The 19641-nt window shown below is 40.5% G+C and overlaps 1 protein-coding gene across 1 annotated transcript in view; it reads right to left on the bottom strand.

Annotated features, from left to right (window-relative positions):
- syndig1l (synapse differentiation inducing 1-like) overlaps positions 1-19385 on the bottom strand; it is a 38039-nt gene extending 18654 nt beyond the window's left edge. Inside the window, exons 1-2 of the mRNA XM_030722139.1 lie at positions 19055-19385; positions 10771-11414 (exon numbers count right to left, since the gene is read on the bottom strand). Of these exons, the coding sequence (XP_030577999.1) occupies positions 10771-11286 (516 nt within the window). The 5' untranslated portion in view covers positions 11287-11414; positions 19055-19385. The remainder of the gene's footprint in view (positions 1-10770; positions 11415-19054) is intronic.
- Positions 19386-19641: the final 256 nt, after the last annotated feature.

The following is a 19641-nucleotide window of genomic DNA, read 5'->3' as shown; positions in this document are numbered from 1 at the left end:
AATCTTATGGTCCAATCAAGCAAACTATTCTTGCATACATACTAAATCACCCTGTCACAATGTTTAACAATCATGTTACGATTAAGTCAAAGTGTCCCTTCATGATACTGAAGAATTTCTGTCTACAAACCAGCCACTGGTGTGTGAAATGGTAAGTAATGGGAACTGGTTAAGATCAAGGCAAATCAATTTCTGCTGGTTCATTAACTCCACTTGTCTTCTCAGTCTGAGACTACCACCACTATCACAGGATGAGTGGTTTCAGGTAATAACCAGGCCTTGGTCTGTCTTGTCCTAGCACATCATGCTTCCTGGAAGTACTCATTTGATTGATGCAGTCTCTCCACCAGGTCTTTGTCTGGCCCTGTGTAAATTTACCTGAAACATCTTTCATCACCAAATCTGCAGGTTGTACCTCCCACTTATTTATTACTGTTGGCAGAGGATTCTCTGTCAACATGCAGTACCAGTCAAAAGTTTAGACACCTTCTAATTCAGTGGTTTTTGGTTTTGTCTGCATTGTAGATTAATACAAGTCATTCAAACTATGATGAAATACATATGGAATGATTTAGTGAACAAAAAAGCATTAAACAAAGCAGAATATGTTTTATATTTTAGAGTCTTCAAAGTAGACACCTCTTGCTTAGATGACAGCTTTGCAGATCTTGGCATTTTCTCAGTCAGCTTTATGAGGTAGTTGCCTGGAATAGCTTTCAGTTAACAGCTGTGCCTCAAGTTTTAATTTCTCACCCTCTTAATGTGTTTGAGACCATCAGTTGTTTTGTGAAGAGGTTAGAGCGGGTTTACAGTGAATAGCTTATTTGAGTAATGTTCTAATCCATATTATGGCAAGAACTACTCAACTAAGTAAAGAAAAACACAGTCCATCATTACTTTAAGAAGTGAAGGTCAATCCAAAAAATTTCAAGAAACTTTGAAAGTCTCCTCAAGTGCAGTCGCAAGACTATCAAACATTGTGATGAAAACTGGCTCTCATCAGGACCGCCCCAGGAAAGGAAGACCAAGAGTTCCTGCTGTTGCACAGGATCAGTTCATCAGAGTTACCAGCCTCAGAAACCACAAGTTAACAACACCCCAGATTAAGAGCCCACCTAAATGCTTCACAGAGTTCAAGTAGCACACACATCTCAACATCAACTGTTCAGAGAAGACTGCATGAATCGGACTTTATAGTGAATTACTGAAAGAAGCCACTTCTAAGGAAGAACAACAAGAGGCAGAGAATGTTTGGCCAAGGAACACATTGGACATTAGACCAGTGGAAATCTGTTGTTTGGTCTAATGAGTCTAAATTTGAGATTTTTGGTTTCCAAACACCAAGTCTTAGTAAGATGCGAAAAGGTGAGCAGATGGTTCCTACATGTGTAGTTCCCACTGTGAAGTATGGAGGAGGAAGTGTGATGTATGGGGGTGCTTTTGCTGGTGACACTGTTGGCGATTTATTCAAAATCCAAGGCACACTTAACCACGATGTCTACCACAGCATTCTGCAGTGGACATGCCATCCCATCTGATTGTGCTTAGTGGGACCATCATTTGTTTTCAACAGGACAATGGACCCAAACACACTCCAGGCTATGTAAGAACTATTTGACCAAGAAAGAGGGGTGATTGAGTGGTTGGGTCAGTGTGAACCTGGCCTCCACAATCACCTGATCTAAACCCATTTGAGATGGTCTTGGGATGAGTTGGACCGCAGAGTGAAGGCAAAGCAGCCAACAAGTGTTCAGCATCTGTGGGAACTCCTTGAAGACTGTTGGGAAACCATTTCGGTGATGACCTATGAGCTGACTGAGAGAATACCAAGAGTGTGCAAAGCTGTAATCAAAGCAAAAGGTGCCGACTTTGAAGAATCTAAAATCTAAAACATATTTTGGTTTGTTTAACACTTTTAAGTTTACTACATGATTCCTTATGTGTTCCTTCATGTCTGGATGACTTCAGTATTAATTTACAATGTAGGAAAAAAAAAAAAAAGAAAAACATTGAATGAGATGAGAATGAGAACACACCTCATTCTTGTAATGAAAATGAGGTGTGTCCAACTTTGACTGTACTGTATAGCAAATATGGCTCTAATATGGAAGAATAAATGTTTGGCACAACAATGCATGACATGACAGGCTTAAAAAAAAAAAAAAAAACTCTAACACCCCCCCCCCCCCCCCCCGCCCCCCCCCCCCCCCCCCCCCCCCCCCCCCCCCCCCCCCCCCCCCCCCCCCCCCCCCCCCCCCCCACCCCCCCCCCCCCCCCCCCCCCCCCCCCCCCCCCCCCCCCCCCCCCCCCCCCCCCCCCCCCCCCCCCCCCCCCCCCCCCCCCCCCCCCCCCCCCCCCCCCCCCCCCCCCCCCCCCCCCCCCCCCCCCCCCCCCCCCCCCCCCCCCCCCCCCCCCCCCCCCCCCCCCCCCCCCCCCCCCCCCCCCCCCCCCCCCCCCCCCCCCCCCCCCCCCCCCCCCCCCCCCCCCCCCCCCCCCCCCCCCCCCCCCCCCCCCCCCCCCCCCCCCCCCCCCCCCCCCCCCCCCCCCCCCCCCCCCCCCCCCCCCCCCCCCCCCCCCCCCCCCCCCCCCCCCCCCCCCCCCCCCCCCCAATTTTTTTTGGTTTCAGGTAGCAAAAGTTCAGTTTGACTGTATTTACATATGTAGCAGGAACCATCACCTTTAACTGTTATCTGATTATGTTGTCAGACAGTAAATGAGAATAAAGCAGAGCAGCAACTTGTCTTTGATTCATAAATATGAGCACTGCCTTCCTGACAACCTGTATCAGTTCACTGTTGCATGGTAGTGAAATCTTCCAACAGCATAAATTAAAGAAAAAAAAATAGTAGTTTACCTCCCTTGTGCGATAAGCTTCACTGGCATTCAAAATTAGTGACTACAGCTGGGATCTGAGCATGCATACCTTATGCATAGTTTGGAAATCAGTGCCTAAAAGGAGAGCTCTTTCAAACGTAGCGAACTTAATGTTCACCTGTCTCACAACGTGAGACCAGGAGGAGGCAGAGACAAAGACAGGTTATTTGGAGACCTCCTGTGGCTGACACTGATAAGAGAGGCAGGTGAGGTTAACTCGGCTGTCTGGCGCAGACACCTCGAACATGTAAAGTGTTTTCTAAAGGCAAAACTCTCACCTTTGATGTTCTACATGGAGGCCACAATGCAGAACTGTGACCTTGCAGCTGATTCAGTAATTCTGGTGCATGCCATTATGCAGCTTCTATTCAGCAGATCTTCTACTTACTAACGGTTCTGCATTTCAATCTTTCACTGAAATAAAATAAACTAATAAAGAGAAGAACTAAAAGGATTTTATGGGTGATGTAAGGCTTAAAAAGGTGTTTGGACAGAGGATACATTTGTAAGAAAAAAAGAATTTAAGTGTTAATAAACAAGAGTTGATCACTGGATGTTTCGGCCATTTGAATAAACAACTTTCCGTCTTCAGATGCTGCTGAGCACTAAAGTGTCTTAAAAAAAGACAAATGATACTTTGAATCAAACTGAGATTCAGTTGCTCCTGTAATACCATAAGAGCTGCTTTACTTCTAATTTTGTACTTGAAGAAATTGCTATTCTACTTTACTGATTCTCCTCAGAGGCTATCTGTAATTTACTCATGCGCTTTGATAATTGGAGAGTTTGTGCTTTATGTAATAACGTCTTTCAAGCCCACCTTTTGAAAATAAAACAACTCCATTCCACTGCAGTAGTTTTCTCTTTTTATGTTTTGGATTTAAAAACAAAACAAAGGGCAAAATCAGCAAAATAAAGGAAAATTAAAACGAGCACACTCTGTATCGGCAGAAGATGCTGTTCATTCATGAAGCTGTAAATCTGTGAAAATTCTTTTTTTAACACATTTTCTCAGTTTTGATATGTTTCTGTGTGCCTATTGTGAATAATAACATACGGATTTATGAGATTGCAAATCATTGTATTCTGTTTTAACTTATATTTTACACAGCGTCTCAACTTCTTCAGAACTGAGTTTATAAAAAGTTACCATAGTGTACATCTGGAGGGCAGAAGTATAAATGACAAACTCACAAAAAGCAGTGCTAATGCCTTTCTCCACACCTTAACTGGTATCTATAAAGCAATCTTGCAATGTACAAGAAAGGGATCCACATCCAAACTAAGTGGATGCATCCCCTGCATACTAGATTTCGTGAAATTATATCAGGATTTGCATAATCCTGATGGTAGACGAACAAACAAACAGAACAGCATATTGGGAATTTAAAATTAAAGACATACATCCGTACAGTAAAAACATTCTTTTAAGTTCTGTTTATCCCCCCAACTAAAGGCTCACTTAATTCTACTGTTATTGAGTGATGAAATCTTTCTTATTTGAACCCCATCATTAATTTGTCTTCTTTAATTTTAATGCACTCTAATCTGTGGAATCTCTTTCAACATGAGAGGTGCAAATTAGTCGGTGATATTCTTTCAGTGTTTAATAATCACAATTCAAATAACGCTGCAATAATGTGATACATTTGTGGTAGAAGCCCTATAAATAGCCACAGCAGTGTAGCTGTTGTGCATAAAGACGGCCGTTCTGCTGTTGGAGTACCTCACCAGCGACGCACAGTTAGTTAAACTGTACTTCTTCTCACTGACAGGTTTAATGAGAGGTGAAGCAGGCACAAGTATTAATTGAATGTTTAGGGTGTTTCTCTTTCCAGTGGATAACTGATGGAGTGGAAATGAGCTTCTTGCTTGTGCACTCACTTTGACAAGGACTAAGAAATCAGGCAGGAAACAGATTTACTGTGACATACATTTGAATTTGCCTGCAACGTTGCCTGCAGTTTTTGCGCTGGAACAATCAGAGTAGCATGACACAATCCCTGAGATCATAAACCATCAGTAGATTCTGGGATTCACACATTTGAAAGTATACAATATGAAGAAAGAAACTTTTGTTAATGCCAGAGAAGGCTGAGGAAGTAGGGGACTGCTTTTGCAGATCTGAAATGGGCCAGTGTGAGAACACTTTAGTGAGCACAGAGCAGGCAGAATGAATCCCACCTCAGGTATAAAGTGTGCTAATTGGATGAAACAGCTTCAAGTCTTAAATGGTTGGACAGAAGCGGCTTGTGACTAACACTGACTTTATGCCTGCCTGAACTACCAATCCAGGTAGGCACTACATCAGATTTAAAATGACATAGTTTTTTTTTATTTGTCAGGGATTCCGCTCAGACCATAAACCATCCAAACAGAGCAGAGGAACATCTGCTGAGACAAGACTGGGAATGTCATAGTTAAATACAAGACTAGGTGTGGTGAAAAGTGTACAGCTATTTCTTTGAATTTGTGCAAGCATGCATCACCAGGAATATTCACCGCTTAGTTTGCAGAACTTGAACTGAAGAAATATATAGAACTTAAGACTGGAGGTTCAGCTTGTAATGAAACTTCTGAAGGAGGTCTTATGATGCTGCTTTACTGTCTCCCCAGTGAATGTATGTGGCAACTAGCAAAGCTCTGGACAGGAAGCTAGTAGGCTAGGATAAAAATTATTTCATCATACATCTGTTAACCATCCATTATTGGTCAAGCCAATTGCGATCCCAAGTTGACAGAATCTTCAGTTATTCATTGTAAAAGAAATACATAATCTCTACATTTCAATCACAGATCAATGGGAATAACATTGTTAATGCTTTCGTTTTGGACATGAGAAGCTAATAAATCAATTATCTGTCCAAATAGCTCTCCAACTCAATGTGTTTAAGCTAAAGCTGTGACTTCAGAACACAAGTCACCCAACACTTTCTAACTAACAGAACAGAGACAACTACACTGAGGGACTGTAAGGTGGAGGGCTGTATAAAGTTTTGGGAAAGTCCATATTTAATATAGAAATAAAGTTATGCCAAACCCATTCCAAGCCAAACTCAGATGGTGATGGTAATGCACCTTGAAACTGTTTGCAAACCATCAAAAACAACAATATTCATGCTGAAAAACAGTTCTCTCCATCTGCATTTATATGCTTCACGACAACACGAGGTCAGGAACACACAGTGAATTAACCAAAGCTGTCAAACAGCTAGCATTGTAGGGGCAATATGGTAAGCAGTGAACAGGCAGGATGAAAGCACAGTATTAATGCCACCTGTTATTTTAAACTCTATGGTAATTGGTGCCAGGCATTTAATACTACAAGCGGTGCCAGCCATTTAAAAACGTGATGCCATCAGGCTTTTAATAAGTGCGATTGGGCAAAGACAGCTGGCTGTGTAATGTAGTGAGTACCTTTCATGACAATCCGGGGTTTACTGTGGGAAATGTAGGAGAATCCCTTAAATGAGTTTCTCTCTCAATTAAGGGATAAATCTATTGAGCATGAGGGATTTATTGAATCACAATGCAAATAAAAATGATGAAAAAAAAAAAACTTTATCAAAATTTAGAATTTTTGTGTATTTTGCTGTTCCATAAATTTAAAACCTTGTATATATAAAGACTGTGTATAAAAGAAGGACAAAGCCACAGTTACATCACCATCACTGGTTTGTGAACTATTAAATGAGACCTCGAGCCTTTGGTGTTTTGTACATTTCATCTCATTTCTTTTGAAATTGTACATCATGACTGGGGGGGGTGGGGGGGGCAGAGCCTGAGGAGACTTTGAATGCCCATGTGGTGAGCCAGACTCTAAAACATCCCCTGCTTTATAGCCTATTTCACTCTAAATGGAAATATAGTTTACAAAATGGACATCATACTGGATTGAAAATGACCGTTACCTCACATGGTCACTTTCTTGTAGACTATAACAATCAGGATCAGAAAATTGGTTTATTACATTTCCACATCAACTTCACTTTTCAGACCAGGAACTCATTATACTTTCTTTATACAGTGTATCCTTGTAAAAAAAAAAAAAAAAAAAAAGTCTTAGTAAAAAGAGTAGTAATAATAATAATCCAATAACTACAAGTGTAATTGTTAGCAAATCTGAATTAATTTGCTAGAAATGGGAAAAGAGGGAAACAACTACACTCATTTTTAGTGGCCCACTTAAATTCATACTAAATTTACTGAAGCCAAAAAGGTCAGAACATCTATGAGAATATCAGCTGCTATACTGGTTCTTTTGGGATTGGGAGGATCAGGTTGATAGCATTTTCAAAATGGCATAAAATTAATAAAAATTCAGAGAAATGGCAGGTGGTGATATTAAAATGGCAGCAGACAGAATGACAAATTATGACCCCAACAGCTTTTCTGTGTAAATGAAGAGTGCCTGATTTATAAAGCACGCTTTCTGGGTAGGACCAACTGGACAAAAATGGGGTTTGTGACTAACACTACTTTGTTACCTTATGAACTGCTGCAAAGCTCCATTTATAGAACAGAATGGGCTTTTATAAATCTGATCCAAATAATATGCATTCATATTTCTGTCTTTTTGTACACAAAATTGGCACATACAGTAGTGTTAAGGTACAGTGCACTTCTAAAAAGGTTCTGTCCAAATCTTAGCCAAGCTGACAATAATACTGTAACTCATATCACCGGAACCCAGCTTGTACTGGTGGTATCATCTCACATCAGAGGAATATGATGATTATGGATTAGACATCACACAAGAAGCAGATTCAGTTAGGCAATACAATAAAAACTATAGAGATAAACTCTTTTCTTATTGTTTCCGTTGAGCTGAGTCAGGCAAAAACCATTACACCTTACTGATCCCTTTATTAAATCAATACAACTCACTAAGGAGGAGCTGCAAATAAAGAGAAGCAGGCTATATAAAAGGATTAAAAACTTCAAAAACTCAATGTGGAGTAAGCAAAAAAGAACAGCAGTTTAAATTCATGAAATGAGTCCTAATGACCCAACAACAGCAACCAATGGTTCAGAGAACTGTCAGCAAGCTATTCGCTTGGTCCCTAATGAAAAATCAAGTTAACACAGATTATTTCAAACGTATATTTGTATCAGTGACCTGGATCTCATAACTGTCTGGAAATCATCTTCCAGGAGCAGCTTATACTTTAGCAGAGCCCTGTTAACACTAATGATGTTAGAATGTCTCCAGTTTTTTTTAAAAACAGCGTACACTGTACTCTTTAAAAAGTCAAGCAGCTTCCTGTTGGTCCAGAGTACAAAACCATAGGACATCAAAGCTGAAATCAAAGTGAAGAATTTTTCAGTTGTAGCAAGATTTTTTTTCAAAAATATTGATGCACACAGTATTTTATACTGTGTATATGCTGTCAAAAAAACAAAAAACAATCTTGTACACCATTTAAATATTTTACACAATTCATCTTGTGACACATGCCTGTCAACCTACATCACTGTGATAATCAAGCCACAATTTAAGTAAAAAAAAAAACAAAAAACATTACCATTGCCCAACACTCATGTTTCCTCATAAATTCTTCCCCAGAGCAGTACAAACAATTACAAAGAACTGGACAGGTTATATTATACCAGAAAATTGCCTACTTTTAAAAGGTACAATGTTCTGTCACATCTTAAAGTAATTCTTCTTCTTTGTAGTTACATAAAAGGCAAAGAGACTGAATTTTGTATCAGTTCACTTGTGCTTCAATGTTGCCTACAACCTAGTATTTGAAACAAAGGACGGTAATAATATGGTAGTACATTTAAAGGTACACATTCAAACACAAATTGACGCCCGTATTATGCTTTGAACAAATAAATTTATATTACATCAGAAAAAAATAATTTTAATACTTCAAAATATGCCTAAAAAAGTCCACATGTGCTACACAAAATAAGCTAGCCAGTTTCCACATTTAGAAGCTTGAGTTTTAACAGGGCCTTTAAAGGCGGGAGTGTTTGACTACTGTGATCTGTAAAGAACAACTTTTTTTATGAGTGAGACCCAATTTAGTTTGCACCATTCTCACCACTAGTCACCCACTAGTTTCTGAAGTTTTGTTTTGAAGCCTCAGGATGGGAGTTTCTGCGGTCATCATTTTGATGGGGAAAACAACCACGTGTGACGAGGAGGGGCGGTTCTGACTGCGAAACTGTACACTCACTCGTTAACAACTTGTGACTGACAAGTTGTTAGTATGACCAAGATTCACAAAACAGGCTCAGTTTTTTTCTATTCAATACAACACAAAATGAATAACTAGGCCCATCAACTCAATAGGAAAGTGTTAACAGAGGTCAAATCAGAAAGCTGTTTTCCCATAGACTCCTACAGGACAGAAGACTTTTTTGCTATTGCCATCTGGGGCCCTTCATCTTTCCAACCCAGAAGCTACATCCACTCTTTTTTTTTTTACTGGCCACAATCCTATTTTAAGTTTCATGTTATTGTGTGAAATAGTAATACACAAAAAGCTATAGCAAAGTGCTAGGGAAAGCAGCTAGCAACTTGCACTTTGTGCTACGTTCCAACAAATATTACCGATCCATATTGCTGAAGACTATTTTTCTATTTTTTTGTTTGTTTGCTTTCCCCTTTTTTAACAACTTTAGTACAGCCATTGTGTTTTGGGCTTAAAAACCTGGCTAATCTACAGTTTTAATGCTGTGCACTGTTTCCCCAGGGCATATGGGAATAATACTGCTGACTCATTTTTGTTTTAATCATTTTCTTTTTTCTGCCCGAGTGACCAACTCCGTCTGCTATTGATTGGCAGCTGTTTGCTAGCGTGCTGTTGAGACTAGAGTTACATTGCAAATACATCTCGTATGGCAGTGCTTCAAATGTTAGACACCATCTAGTCTTTGCATGTCAGTGCAGGGGCTTTCTAGTTTTCATTCTGCACATTGTGTCAGACTGTGGGCACGGTGGTAGAGATACCACACGCTTTGTGGTGTCAATGATCTCCTGTTGGGAGGCTACATAATGAGTCCCACTGTGTATTTGCCTCTTTTACATCTCAAATCTGGCTGTGGAGCCCGATGATGCTTTTTTAAGCACTTGTTCATTCTTGAACAGGAAGTCTGTGGAAAAATATGAACTATATGGTAATGTGTTCGCTTAACCTTTGAGTGGGTAAAAGGAACCTCTAGAAGTCTATGCATAGAGAATTTGTCTACTTCATCTGCTTTCTTTTTGTGTGCAAATCTACAAATACAGTGGAATAAACCTCACATCAGAAAATTTGCAGGTTATTTGCTTTTTGGCATTTGCACATCAAAGTTGTGCTCAGCTCATTCTCAAGTATGGGGTGAGGAATTTTAATTGTGCCCTACCCCTGACCCCCCTACCCAGTTACTATTTCTCATCCTGTGAGCTATATGTACCCATTTCACGTAGCATTTCTGCAGTCGCATGGTTATCATTGCAGACCAGGTTCCTTCTAGTGGGCACAGGTGTGTGGCAGTCAGTCCATTAAGTGTTGCAGGACACTGGTCGACTCTTAACACCCTTTTCCACCAGTCCAATCCCCTAAATCCTTTGGAGTGCTTTGTGCCATTGGTCATGCCAGTTGAGAGTGAAAATACTGTGGCTAGAGCTATAGTAGCTAATATTCCTGTGCGAGGCAGACACGGGTGATTTATTATTATCTAACGAAGAATTTTACAAGAATTGGGAATTGAGGCGAAGGTCAGTGGATCAAATGGATTTGTGTTTAGTAAAATGGCAGACTGATCCAGGAGCTAAGCCCAGTCCTTTGGTGTGATGGTATAAATGTACACATCTACCACAGGAGTACAAGCAAGCTTGCTGTCATTTAACAGAAACACATACACATATGCGCTTTTCTGCTCATCCATTTTTGCTCTTACCTCGTACTCCACATACTCCTCCTCCTCCACCTCATAGGAAACCGTTTGGATCTTGATGTGTTCACCATCCTCCAGCAGCTTCGCCTGAGGATCCTCTGTGCCGGGTGTGTCGGCACCGGTTGTGTTGGACACCTCCTTAGCCTTTTTCTCTGTGAAGGTGGTCTCACAGCACTCGTTTCTATATTCCTTAGCCTTAATGCTGCCACTGTCCTCCTTGTACAGGATGAAGTTGGGTCTGTAGAAGGCTTCTACTGCCAGATGTAGCGAGGTGGCATCCAAAAACTGCTGAGATTTCACCTTCCCATTGGTATTGTAACTTCCGCTCACTGCATTGCCATTACTCACTTTTCCTCCTCCTCCTCCGCCCTCACCTCCACCACCTCCTCCTCCTCCAGCAAAGTAATTTATAATGTTTTCCTGGTAATGATTGTTAGGGAATTCTCCTCCATAACCGTTGATCATGTGTTTACTGTTTTTGTCCAGCAACGGGTTTTGGAGTTCACTGAGATTCTCCATATCAGCAGTGGTAGAGCGTGGAAGGAGCTTCTCAGTGATAGAAGAGAGATGAAGAGTGACTTTAAATAGGCTCCTTGGTGACTGGTTTATGTCAGTGAAGGAGTTAATGACATTAAGCACTCTGAGACCTACAGAGGAAACAAACGGCAACAGAGAGAGGGAGCATTTTTAGATTCAGTGGAAAACTTGGAAGGAGAATTTTATTTGACATCTACCGGCAGGTAACAGTTTACTCAAATCTCGCTCACATCAGATCAAAGTTTAGCTGTCGTTTCCTCAGCAGAAACAAATTTTTATAACATTCTGCTTGTCGAGAGCTGCACCCTGCAGATGACTCAATTAAGTTTAATTTGCTTCCCTGCGCCAGACACATAAAATAACATACACACACAATCATCTATGGTACACACACCAGAGTATTAACAGCAGTACATCATAGAATTTCCATCAACTCAAAATATCCTCCACCATCAGAGTGTCCATGTGTTCTCTCTGCACATAATTTGATTTTCATCACTACACTGTTTATAGAGATCATTGGGGTGTCATCACTGTCTGATCCTGATCAGTTGCGGCCTCCTGCACCCATAAAGCTCAGAAAGCTCCCACATTTGTATAGATTGATGACTAATTACACTGAAATCTGTTACTCTCTGGCTATGAAATTTATTATAGAAAATAATATCAGTTAAAACAGGTTGAAGATGAACATAACACAGCTGGTAGAGCACTGAACAATTATTGGCTACTATTCTGTAACTGTATCATTATGATTTATAATAATGGCTCCATGGTGTAGTGGTTCACTCATTCATCTTACACACAAAAGATCCCTGTTTGAGACCAGGAAGACACAAACCCAACATCAGGGGGTCACAAGTCTGGATAAATGGGAGGATGTCTGGGGTAAAATTTGTACCAAATCAGACACGTGGATCCATCCGCTGTGACGACCCTTTGGGAAATAAGGCAACAGCTGAAAGTACCTCAAGACTTTAATGGCCAAGTGAGCAAATAAAGACGCCACACTAAAGGGAGCTACCTGATGTCTGAGTAGACTACAAATTTTAACATTTTAAATGCAGATTTTGAATAATTTTTATTTTGATTGTGTCCAAACTTGCAGATTTGAAATCAGATGATTGGTTCTGAGAATAAAATATTTAAGTGGCATGTGAATTTTACATTATTACAGCTTATAATGTAGCACACAGTTAGGGTGATATCTGGACATAATCGGCTTGGATATATCTCTCCTCCTAAAAAATAGTTATTATATCTGCTTAATAATGTGAGATTCTGCCACAAATGGTTATAAGGAAGCCAGCATTGATTATTAACATCTACAATACGGATGCCAATTATGTAGTGGAATGCTAAGTGTAAGAGCTTAATGGACCAGATTAATAAGCCTCAGTCAGCTCTAAAAAGCATCCAAACCAAATCAAACTTTTTCCCCCTCCCGGCCATTTCCACACAGCAAAAATAGTCCAGAGTTTTCTGCCACCCAGTTGGCACCGTGAACTCTTGTCTGATTAATCTGCGTTTAAAATAGAAATGCCAAGAGCAGATTATTTCTTGGGGTCCTGACCCCAATCATGTATATCTGGCTTACTGGCATATTTCTAAATGCTTGAAGGTAATGTGTTTCCAGTTGAAGACAACAAGATTACACAAAAATGCAAACTGGCATTATACTGATGGGATAAGGATAATAGTCTGTCAGTTCATAGGTTAATAATGTCATGGAAGATTCATGACATTATTAATGTATTTGCTTTGTTGATTAATTGTGGTCATAAAGATCTGCTGATCATATTAGAAAAACATTTTGTTCTTCATGCTGTGCAGGCTTTTGTGTCCTGTGCCATACATCTAAGCCTCCCTTATACAATGCATGGCTTTGCAAGAGTTGATCAGGAGAAGTCATGAAAATAAAAGATGTCTGTTTCTTCTTTTCTGACACATCATTCAGCTCCAAACTGGGTGTTATGACATAAATTCTATGAAGAGGCTCTTATTTTATTAAAAAGAAAAAAAAAAAAAAGCACACACACAAAAACATAGAAGTCCAACTTACTCAGTGTCCTGCAGGGAAAATTGATTTATAATCACCTGAGGAATCTCGTAACATTTCTTCTCTTTATTCCTCCATCCATGATTTGTACTGTACCAGTTGCCTCATTATATTCTGTTTAAGTCTTTAATTTACTGTGTATTCATCACTTCCTTCTCACATTCCCCGACTCCCTTCCCGTATTTACTTTTTATGTTGCAGTTTTCTTTCTTTCGCTTCCTCAAATAACCTCGATATAGGATTTTTGTTAGCTACTTTTCATGTTTTCTGTGACATGAATAAAACACAAGCCCCACACTCCCCAATTTCCTGAAGCTCTGGAAACACTGGACAGCCAGCAAAGTTTTCACGGTTCCTCCCTGCTGGACCTGCTGCGTCTGAATATGCTGACATTGTTGTTCCACGCCAGTGCTTCTTTTGGTCCACGCATAGCTCCAGGGATCACATACTTCTTTAGTTCGTCAGATAAAAGTGTGAGTACCTTGTAAAGAAAAAATGAGCTGGTGCTGAGAATGCCATCTACTTTGGATGCTGATGTTGTGCGTGTTACACATTGTTGTCTAAACAGCACGATGCTCTCTGACCATGTGTGCTAAAGTGCCAAAAAAAAAAAAAATACAGCCTGCACCCCTGACAGCTACAAGGGTTGCTGAAAATTAGCTGTAATCTCCCTGGGGAGGTTGATGAATAATCCATGCATATTTTGTGGACACAAAGTTAATTTATATTTTAGTATTTGTACTGCTTTATATTAATTGGTTCCAACAGGGAGTGGAAGCGTTACATAACACACCCCATGTCCAAGTGTTTTCAAAATGTCACAGGACATCAAAAGGATCAAGACTTAAAGGGGCCACAAATAGCATTTTAACATCAATAAATCACTACTGCATTAATACTGAATTACAGCTGTGATTACCATAATGGTGTGAGATAGCCACAGAGCCTGAGAGTTTAGATTTGATAGCACTCAGTCGGCTGTATTCAAGCCAAAGCTGATCTTGTTTGACTGAAATTGTATGCACCCTCCAACCAGTCGAGTGGTTGGGTGTATAATTTAGGGTGGTTGTGGGAGGCGGGAGGGGTTTATTGGGGTTATGCATGGTATCTGTAGATTTACTAACTGTCGCATTATGTGGTGTGCACTCTACCTTCTAGCCTTTTAACCAAACTTAAATTATGAATAGACAAAAAGCTAGTCTTTGCAGCATTTTAAAATCAAAGTAACTTTGTTATTTTTAAACTGAAATAGCAGCTGAATTTTAGCCATTTACATTTGAATGTCAGATGAGGCTTCACATCTAACTTGGCAGATGCAGGAGTTGGTGAAGCTGTGATGCACGTGCCATGAGAAAATGAGCATCAGGTGAAGCGTATTGAAATTTACCAAATCAGATCACGTCACATTCCATGAAAGGTGGAGTAACATTAAAAAACAAGATGATATGATTAATTGTGGAACTGTGATTAATACACTGCAAAGTTCTATGACATGATATCAATTAGCTTGGAGCCAACTAAGTACATTTTCAGGAAATGTAAATCAGACCAACAATTACAATGAACAGACACACCATTTTTTCCCCACTGCTAACAAAAGTAACACTGACAAAAAAACTGTTTGGTAAATACAATAAGTTTTTATCTAACCAAACAAGTGAGCAGCTAACTTCAAAACTGTAGCTATGCTTTTGATAGAAAGTCAAAATTTGCCTCTGAGTGAATTTGTTCCAACAACACAAAATAGGATGTTGAGGTTCCACAAAAGGGACCAAAGATTTAGTGTTTTTTTGTTTTTAAAAACAGTAACAGATGGCAGAGTCTAACAGACAAATTAACTTTTTGTTTTCTTTTCACTGAAGTTTTCCAAACAGACCAGTCCATCAGGTATGTAACGCCAAGATGACCCCGAGCGGCAAGGCTTTAAATCATGGGAGGCAGACTTTGTTTTTATACCCCATTTTCCATTTTATTTCTCAAGCTTTTTAGACAATTAACTCCATTGCCCTGTGACGCAAGTGTGACCTTTCCAGCAACCCAACCTCAGTACAAAGGAGAGAAGAGCCCCTTTATACCCAGCTGCTGATGAGCCACACCTTGTACCACACATTTTAACAATAAAATACACAAACAATCAAACAACAACATTTACAATTAAAACCATCACCCCAACATCTCCATAACCCAATATCTACAATAAAACCAAATACCCCTACAAAACACCTAAAAATATACCTAAAAAATCCCAAACAACTCCCCCACCCAATTTCCTCCTTGGTCTCTCCCAGAACCTTTAAATAGTGTTCAGACCCCCGGGGACTCATTTGCCTGAAACACCCTGGAAGGACAAAGGAAGAAACAGGTGAGTGATTGCTACACCACAAACCACTTGCACTATTTCTGTATAAGTTAAACACACACACTTTTCTTAACCACAGATCAATTATAATTGTGGCTAACACTAATTCTTTATTTTGCAGCATCTGCCTGCCACACACCGAGTAACTGCTCACGTGCCTGGAAGACAGAACCATATCAATTATTAAAATACTTAAGAATAAATATTTAAGAGTCCTTATTTTTTGTGTATGTCAAAAAGTGCCAAGTGCAAATAAAGTGCAAAAGGTGTCCCAACATTTACTACCCAAACTATACACATAAATATAAACAAGTAACGAAAACCCTCTTTGTTACAAGGTAATACATCAATAAATGCCTAATAATTCACTCTGACATGGTCTGAGGAAGAACCAGATACAATGGCTGTGATGCATGTAGCCCAAATAACCATCCTCCTAAACTTCCCTGCTTTTGCCTCTGTGAAACTCCCACTCTGCACAAATGCTACAAGCTGACAGCGGATTACTTTTCGTGTCATTACTTAGGGATGCTCTGAGTAATCTTTTTGGTGTTGTCATACTTCCAAATACGTTGCTGCCATGATGTTGGTGCAGAGCAGGGGTTTTGTTTTTGTTTTTTTGGCTGCAAACAGTGTGAATACAGTATTTTAGCGCAAGCTGAGGACAACTCAGAATGGGTGATGATAAATGTTATAGAAATAACCATGGATTTGTGTTTATTCATGTATGCACATTTATTTGTTGGAGTACGTGTATTGTGCGTGTGCGGCTGTGAGTAAACAAACGTGTGTATGAGTGGGTGGAGGTGTTTGGAAAGAGAGAGAGAGAGAGAGAGAGAGAGATCACACTTTTGTGTGATTCTCTGGTCGAGTGCATTTGGGCATGTTGGCGGGCGGCAGAGGCTATGGAGTCGTAAGGAGCTGGGAGGTACGGCTGAAAGCGAATGAGGCAGAGCAATCGTTGCTGCAAGGGAAACAGTTCAGCATGAGAGAGATGGCACAAGAGGGGGCCTGTGTGCTGCAGTGCTGCTGTGTAAGAGATCTCAGAGGTGTCTGACAAGGGGTTAAAAGATTAGAGAACAACCTGTAAGAATATAGGTGGGAGAGGGTAAGAATAAGACTGGCACTGCTAACATGTCAGACACGCCGATACGCCTGTGCGCTTCAACCCCATTAGACTCCAGTCAGCACAATCAATTTTTCCATGTCAGCCCATTGCCAATCAACCTTGGACCTCTGACCCTGAAGCCGAGCGTGGGTATTTGCAGCCAGCATTGCGAGAACCAGCTGAATACCAATGTATCTCATCTGTCGACCACGTTTACCAATCCATTCCATCCAGACTGCGTCTCTCACAGCTTTTCCTGTATGCCGCATGTGGAGATCTGCTCGCTGCACTCGACAACAACAACTTCATCTTCCTGTAATTTAATTTGGAAGCAGCGGCTGGCATATAATATGCATAATAAGGTAGCACCCGGCAGTTATTGATGATCACAAATCGGGATAATGCATGAGCTCTTATTGCTGAAAATGCAAATACCAACATAGACTACATTTGTCAGTGAACCTTTTTCGTGGCCTCAGTACTCGAAGGTTCACTGACAGATTAAGAGACAGAAAATGACGAAGTGAGTAACAGACTTAACGCCGTGTTGACCAATCCTTTTATGAACTATTATCTTCAAAGGAGACTGTGTAAAATGTCATAATCCACTTGAAATTAATCTGAAGCCTATTTCCTGTGTCAGCAGCCACTGGCTGTTCCCTCTGTCTGTGTGCCTATCTGTGGAACTGACAAAACATTAAATCCTTAGCAAGTACCCTTTAACACAGGAGTCGGGGCTCCTCTGAACACCCTGTGCTCATCATTCAGCTTATTGTCTTCCACACCTTTGTTGGATGATTTAAAGTGTTCTTCAGTATGTTAATCCACCATCTCTGTCACACGTTTGAATAATTCAGAGGTTGGGTATTGTAAATAGCAGCCATGTAGACTTCTGCTGGAGTAGTTTTGAGATGCAGGCTCTGGCCAAGTTGTCTTTGTTGTTGCCTATTGATCACCATCTCCATTAGCAGATGATGGCAAAATTTAGGTTGTGTTTAGTCTGTAGCATTCATTTCTAAAAGTGCTTGTTATTCTACAGATAGATACATAGATGGATAGATAACTGAATGTAATAGAATGAGAATCAGCTGGTTTTTCAAAAAAAAGAAAGAAAAGGAGGTTGAAGCTCAAACGTCTATTCCATCTATTCAAGCAGTTACAGCAGAGATCAGACCTGACTTTGCTTGTGCTACCCCAATTATTGCAGACAATGGGGGTATATCAGAGGGAGAGGGTGGGGATCATTTCTTAGTCTCTCTATAATTGTGTGTGTGTGTGTGTGTGTGTGTGTGTGTGTGTGTGTGTGTGTGTGTGTGTGTGTGTGTGTGTACACTTGTATCACTCATAACAGGGCCATAAATCTGTTTACTCAGGCACATTGTGGGGACCTGCAAAAAAAAAAAAAAAAAAAAAAAAGCACCACCACATATATAATGCCTTGATTTAAGGTTCGAGTAAGGTTAGGCTTAAGTCATCTGAAGTCATGTCAGTGACTCTGTGTGTGTGTGTATGTGTGTGTGTGTGTGTGTGTGTTAGAGTGCATACTCTTGTCCCTTTATTTTGCCCTACTAAATCTGTACTATAACAACTAGCTGCAAGATTACCTTAAACCATAATTCACTACATGCATAAAACATAACACCAACACTGATAATGATAATATCCTGAATGCACACAGAGCCATTACTTTTGTTATTTTTTTTTTTCATGATTCTCTTTGTTTATGGAGGTAAAAATGGTCCTAATGCACTCTTTGGCCAAGTGTTCTAATCTATTTGCAGGGAAAAAAGAAAAAAAAATGCTATTACAGTACGGAGGTCACAGAGTGACCTGATGACTTCATGCCAAAAGCATTTCTCACTTAAAAACACACAAAGGCCAGGGAACGGGATTTTTCTCCTTTTGCTCCAGCAGTCGCAGGTGGAAACTGTGCGGAGTTCTTCAACAACATCCTACCTCCTCCATCACAGAATACATTTCAGTGCGACACATTCACCACTTATTTCTATTTATAACTTAAACGTGAACATGTGCATGTATTCATGTGAAAGCGCTGTTAGGGTAAAGGCAGTTTACTGGAGACAATTAAGCTCACATGTTTTCACACCTTTAAAACAGATTAAAAACACGCACTATTAAAAGCCAACTCTAAACAAACCAAACAAAAAAAGAAAGAATGAGGGAGAATGCTCTTTACGCTTTAATCATTAATTTTTTTTCTTACCTTTGAGTTCTCCCCAATCCAGATATTGTTTGGCGGATGCAAAGACTCGCTTGTTTTCGCCTGTACATTATGGCTCGGATGCTGATGGTGTCGCCCACAGAAAAAGACATTTCTCAGACTTTCTCATTTGAAGAAATGGCCAATCATTTCGCACGAAAGAAAAAAAACCCACTGCCGCCACAGCCTCGTAATTTCTCTCCTCTATAAATTTGAAGGTCGCTCTCCTCAATAAGCCATTTGCCCACTGAAATTTTGTCGTCTTTGCAAAGTTAAAATACCTTCTGTAAGGGAGAGGGGGAGAGATTCCTGGTGCGGGGAGGTTTAGAGACGCGGATGATGAGATGAGGTGAGGAGCGTACACGCTTCGCAGTGCGCGCAAAGCGAGAGCGCCGAGAGCAGCGTCCACCCTGCCCGTCTGCATGCATTTTACTTTCACCGAGTACTGAAAACGCTAACGAGGTTAATCTTCTCTTACAGAGGATTTTTTTTTCCTCCCCCTGCAAATCATTAGCAGGCAGAAGCAGGCTATAAAAGCTCCACCTCTGAGAAGTGGGCAATTACCCATCGTTTAGACGCTCCCTGGTTTA

Source organism: Archocentrus centrarchus, chromosome 24 (genome assembly GCF_007364275.1).
Source record: "Archocentrus centrarchus isolate MPI-CPG fArcCen1 chromosome 24, fArcCen1, whole genome shotgun sequence".
Lineage (NCBI taxonomy): Eukaryota > Metazoa > Chordata > Actinopteri > Cichliformes > Cichlidae > Archocentrus > Archocentrus centrarchus.
The sequence above is the reverse complement of the archived record's forward strand: the minus strand, read 5'-3'. Positions and strand labels throughout refer to the sequence as shown.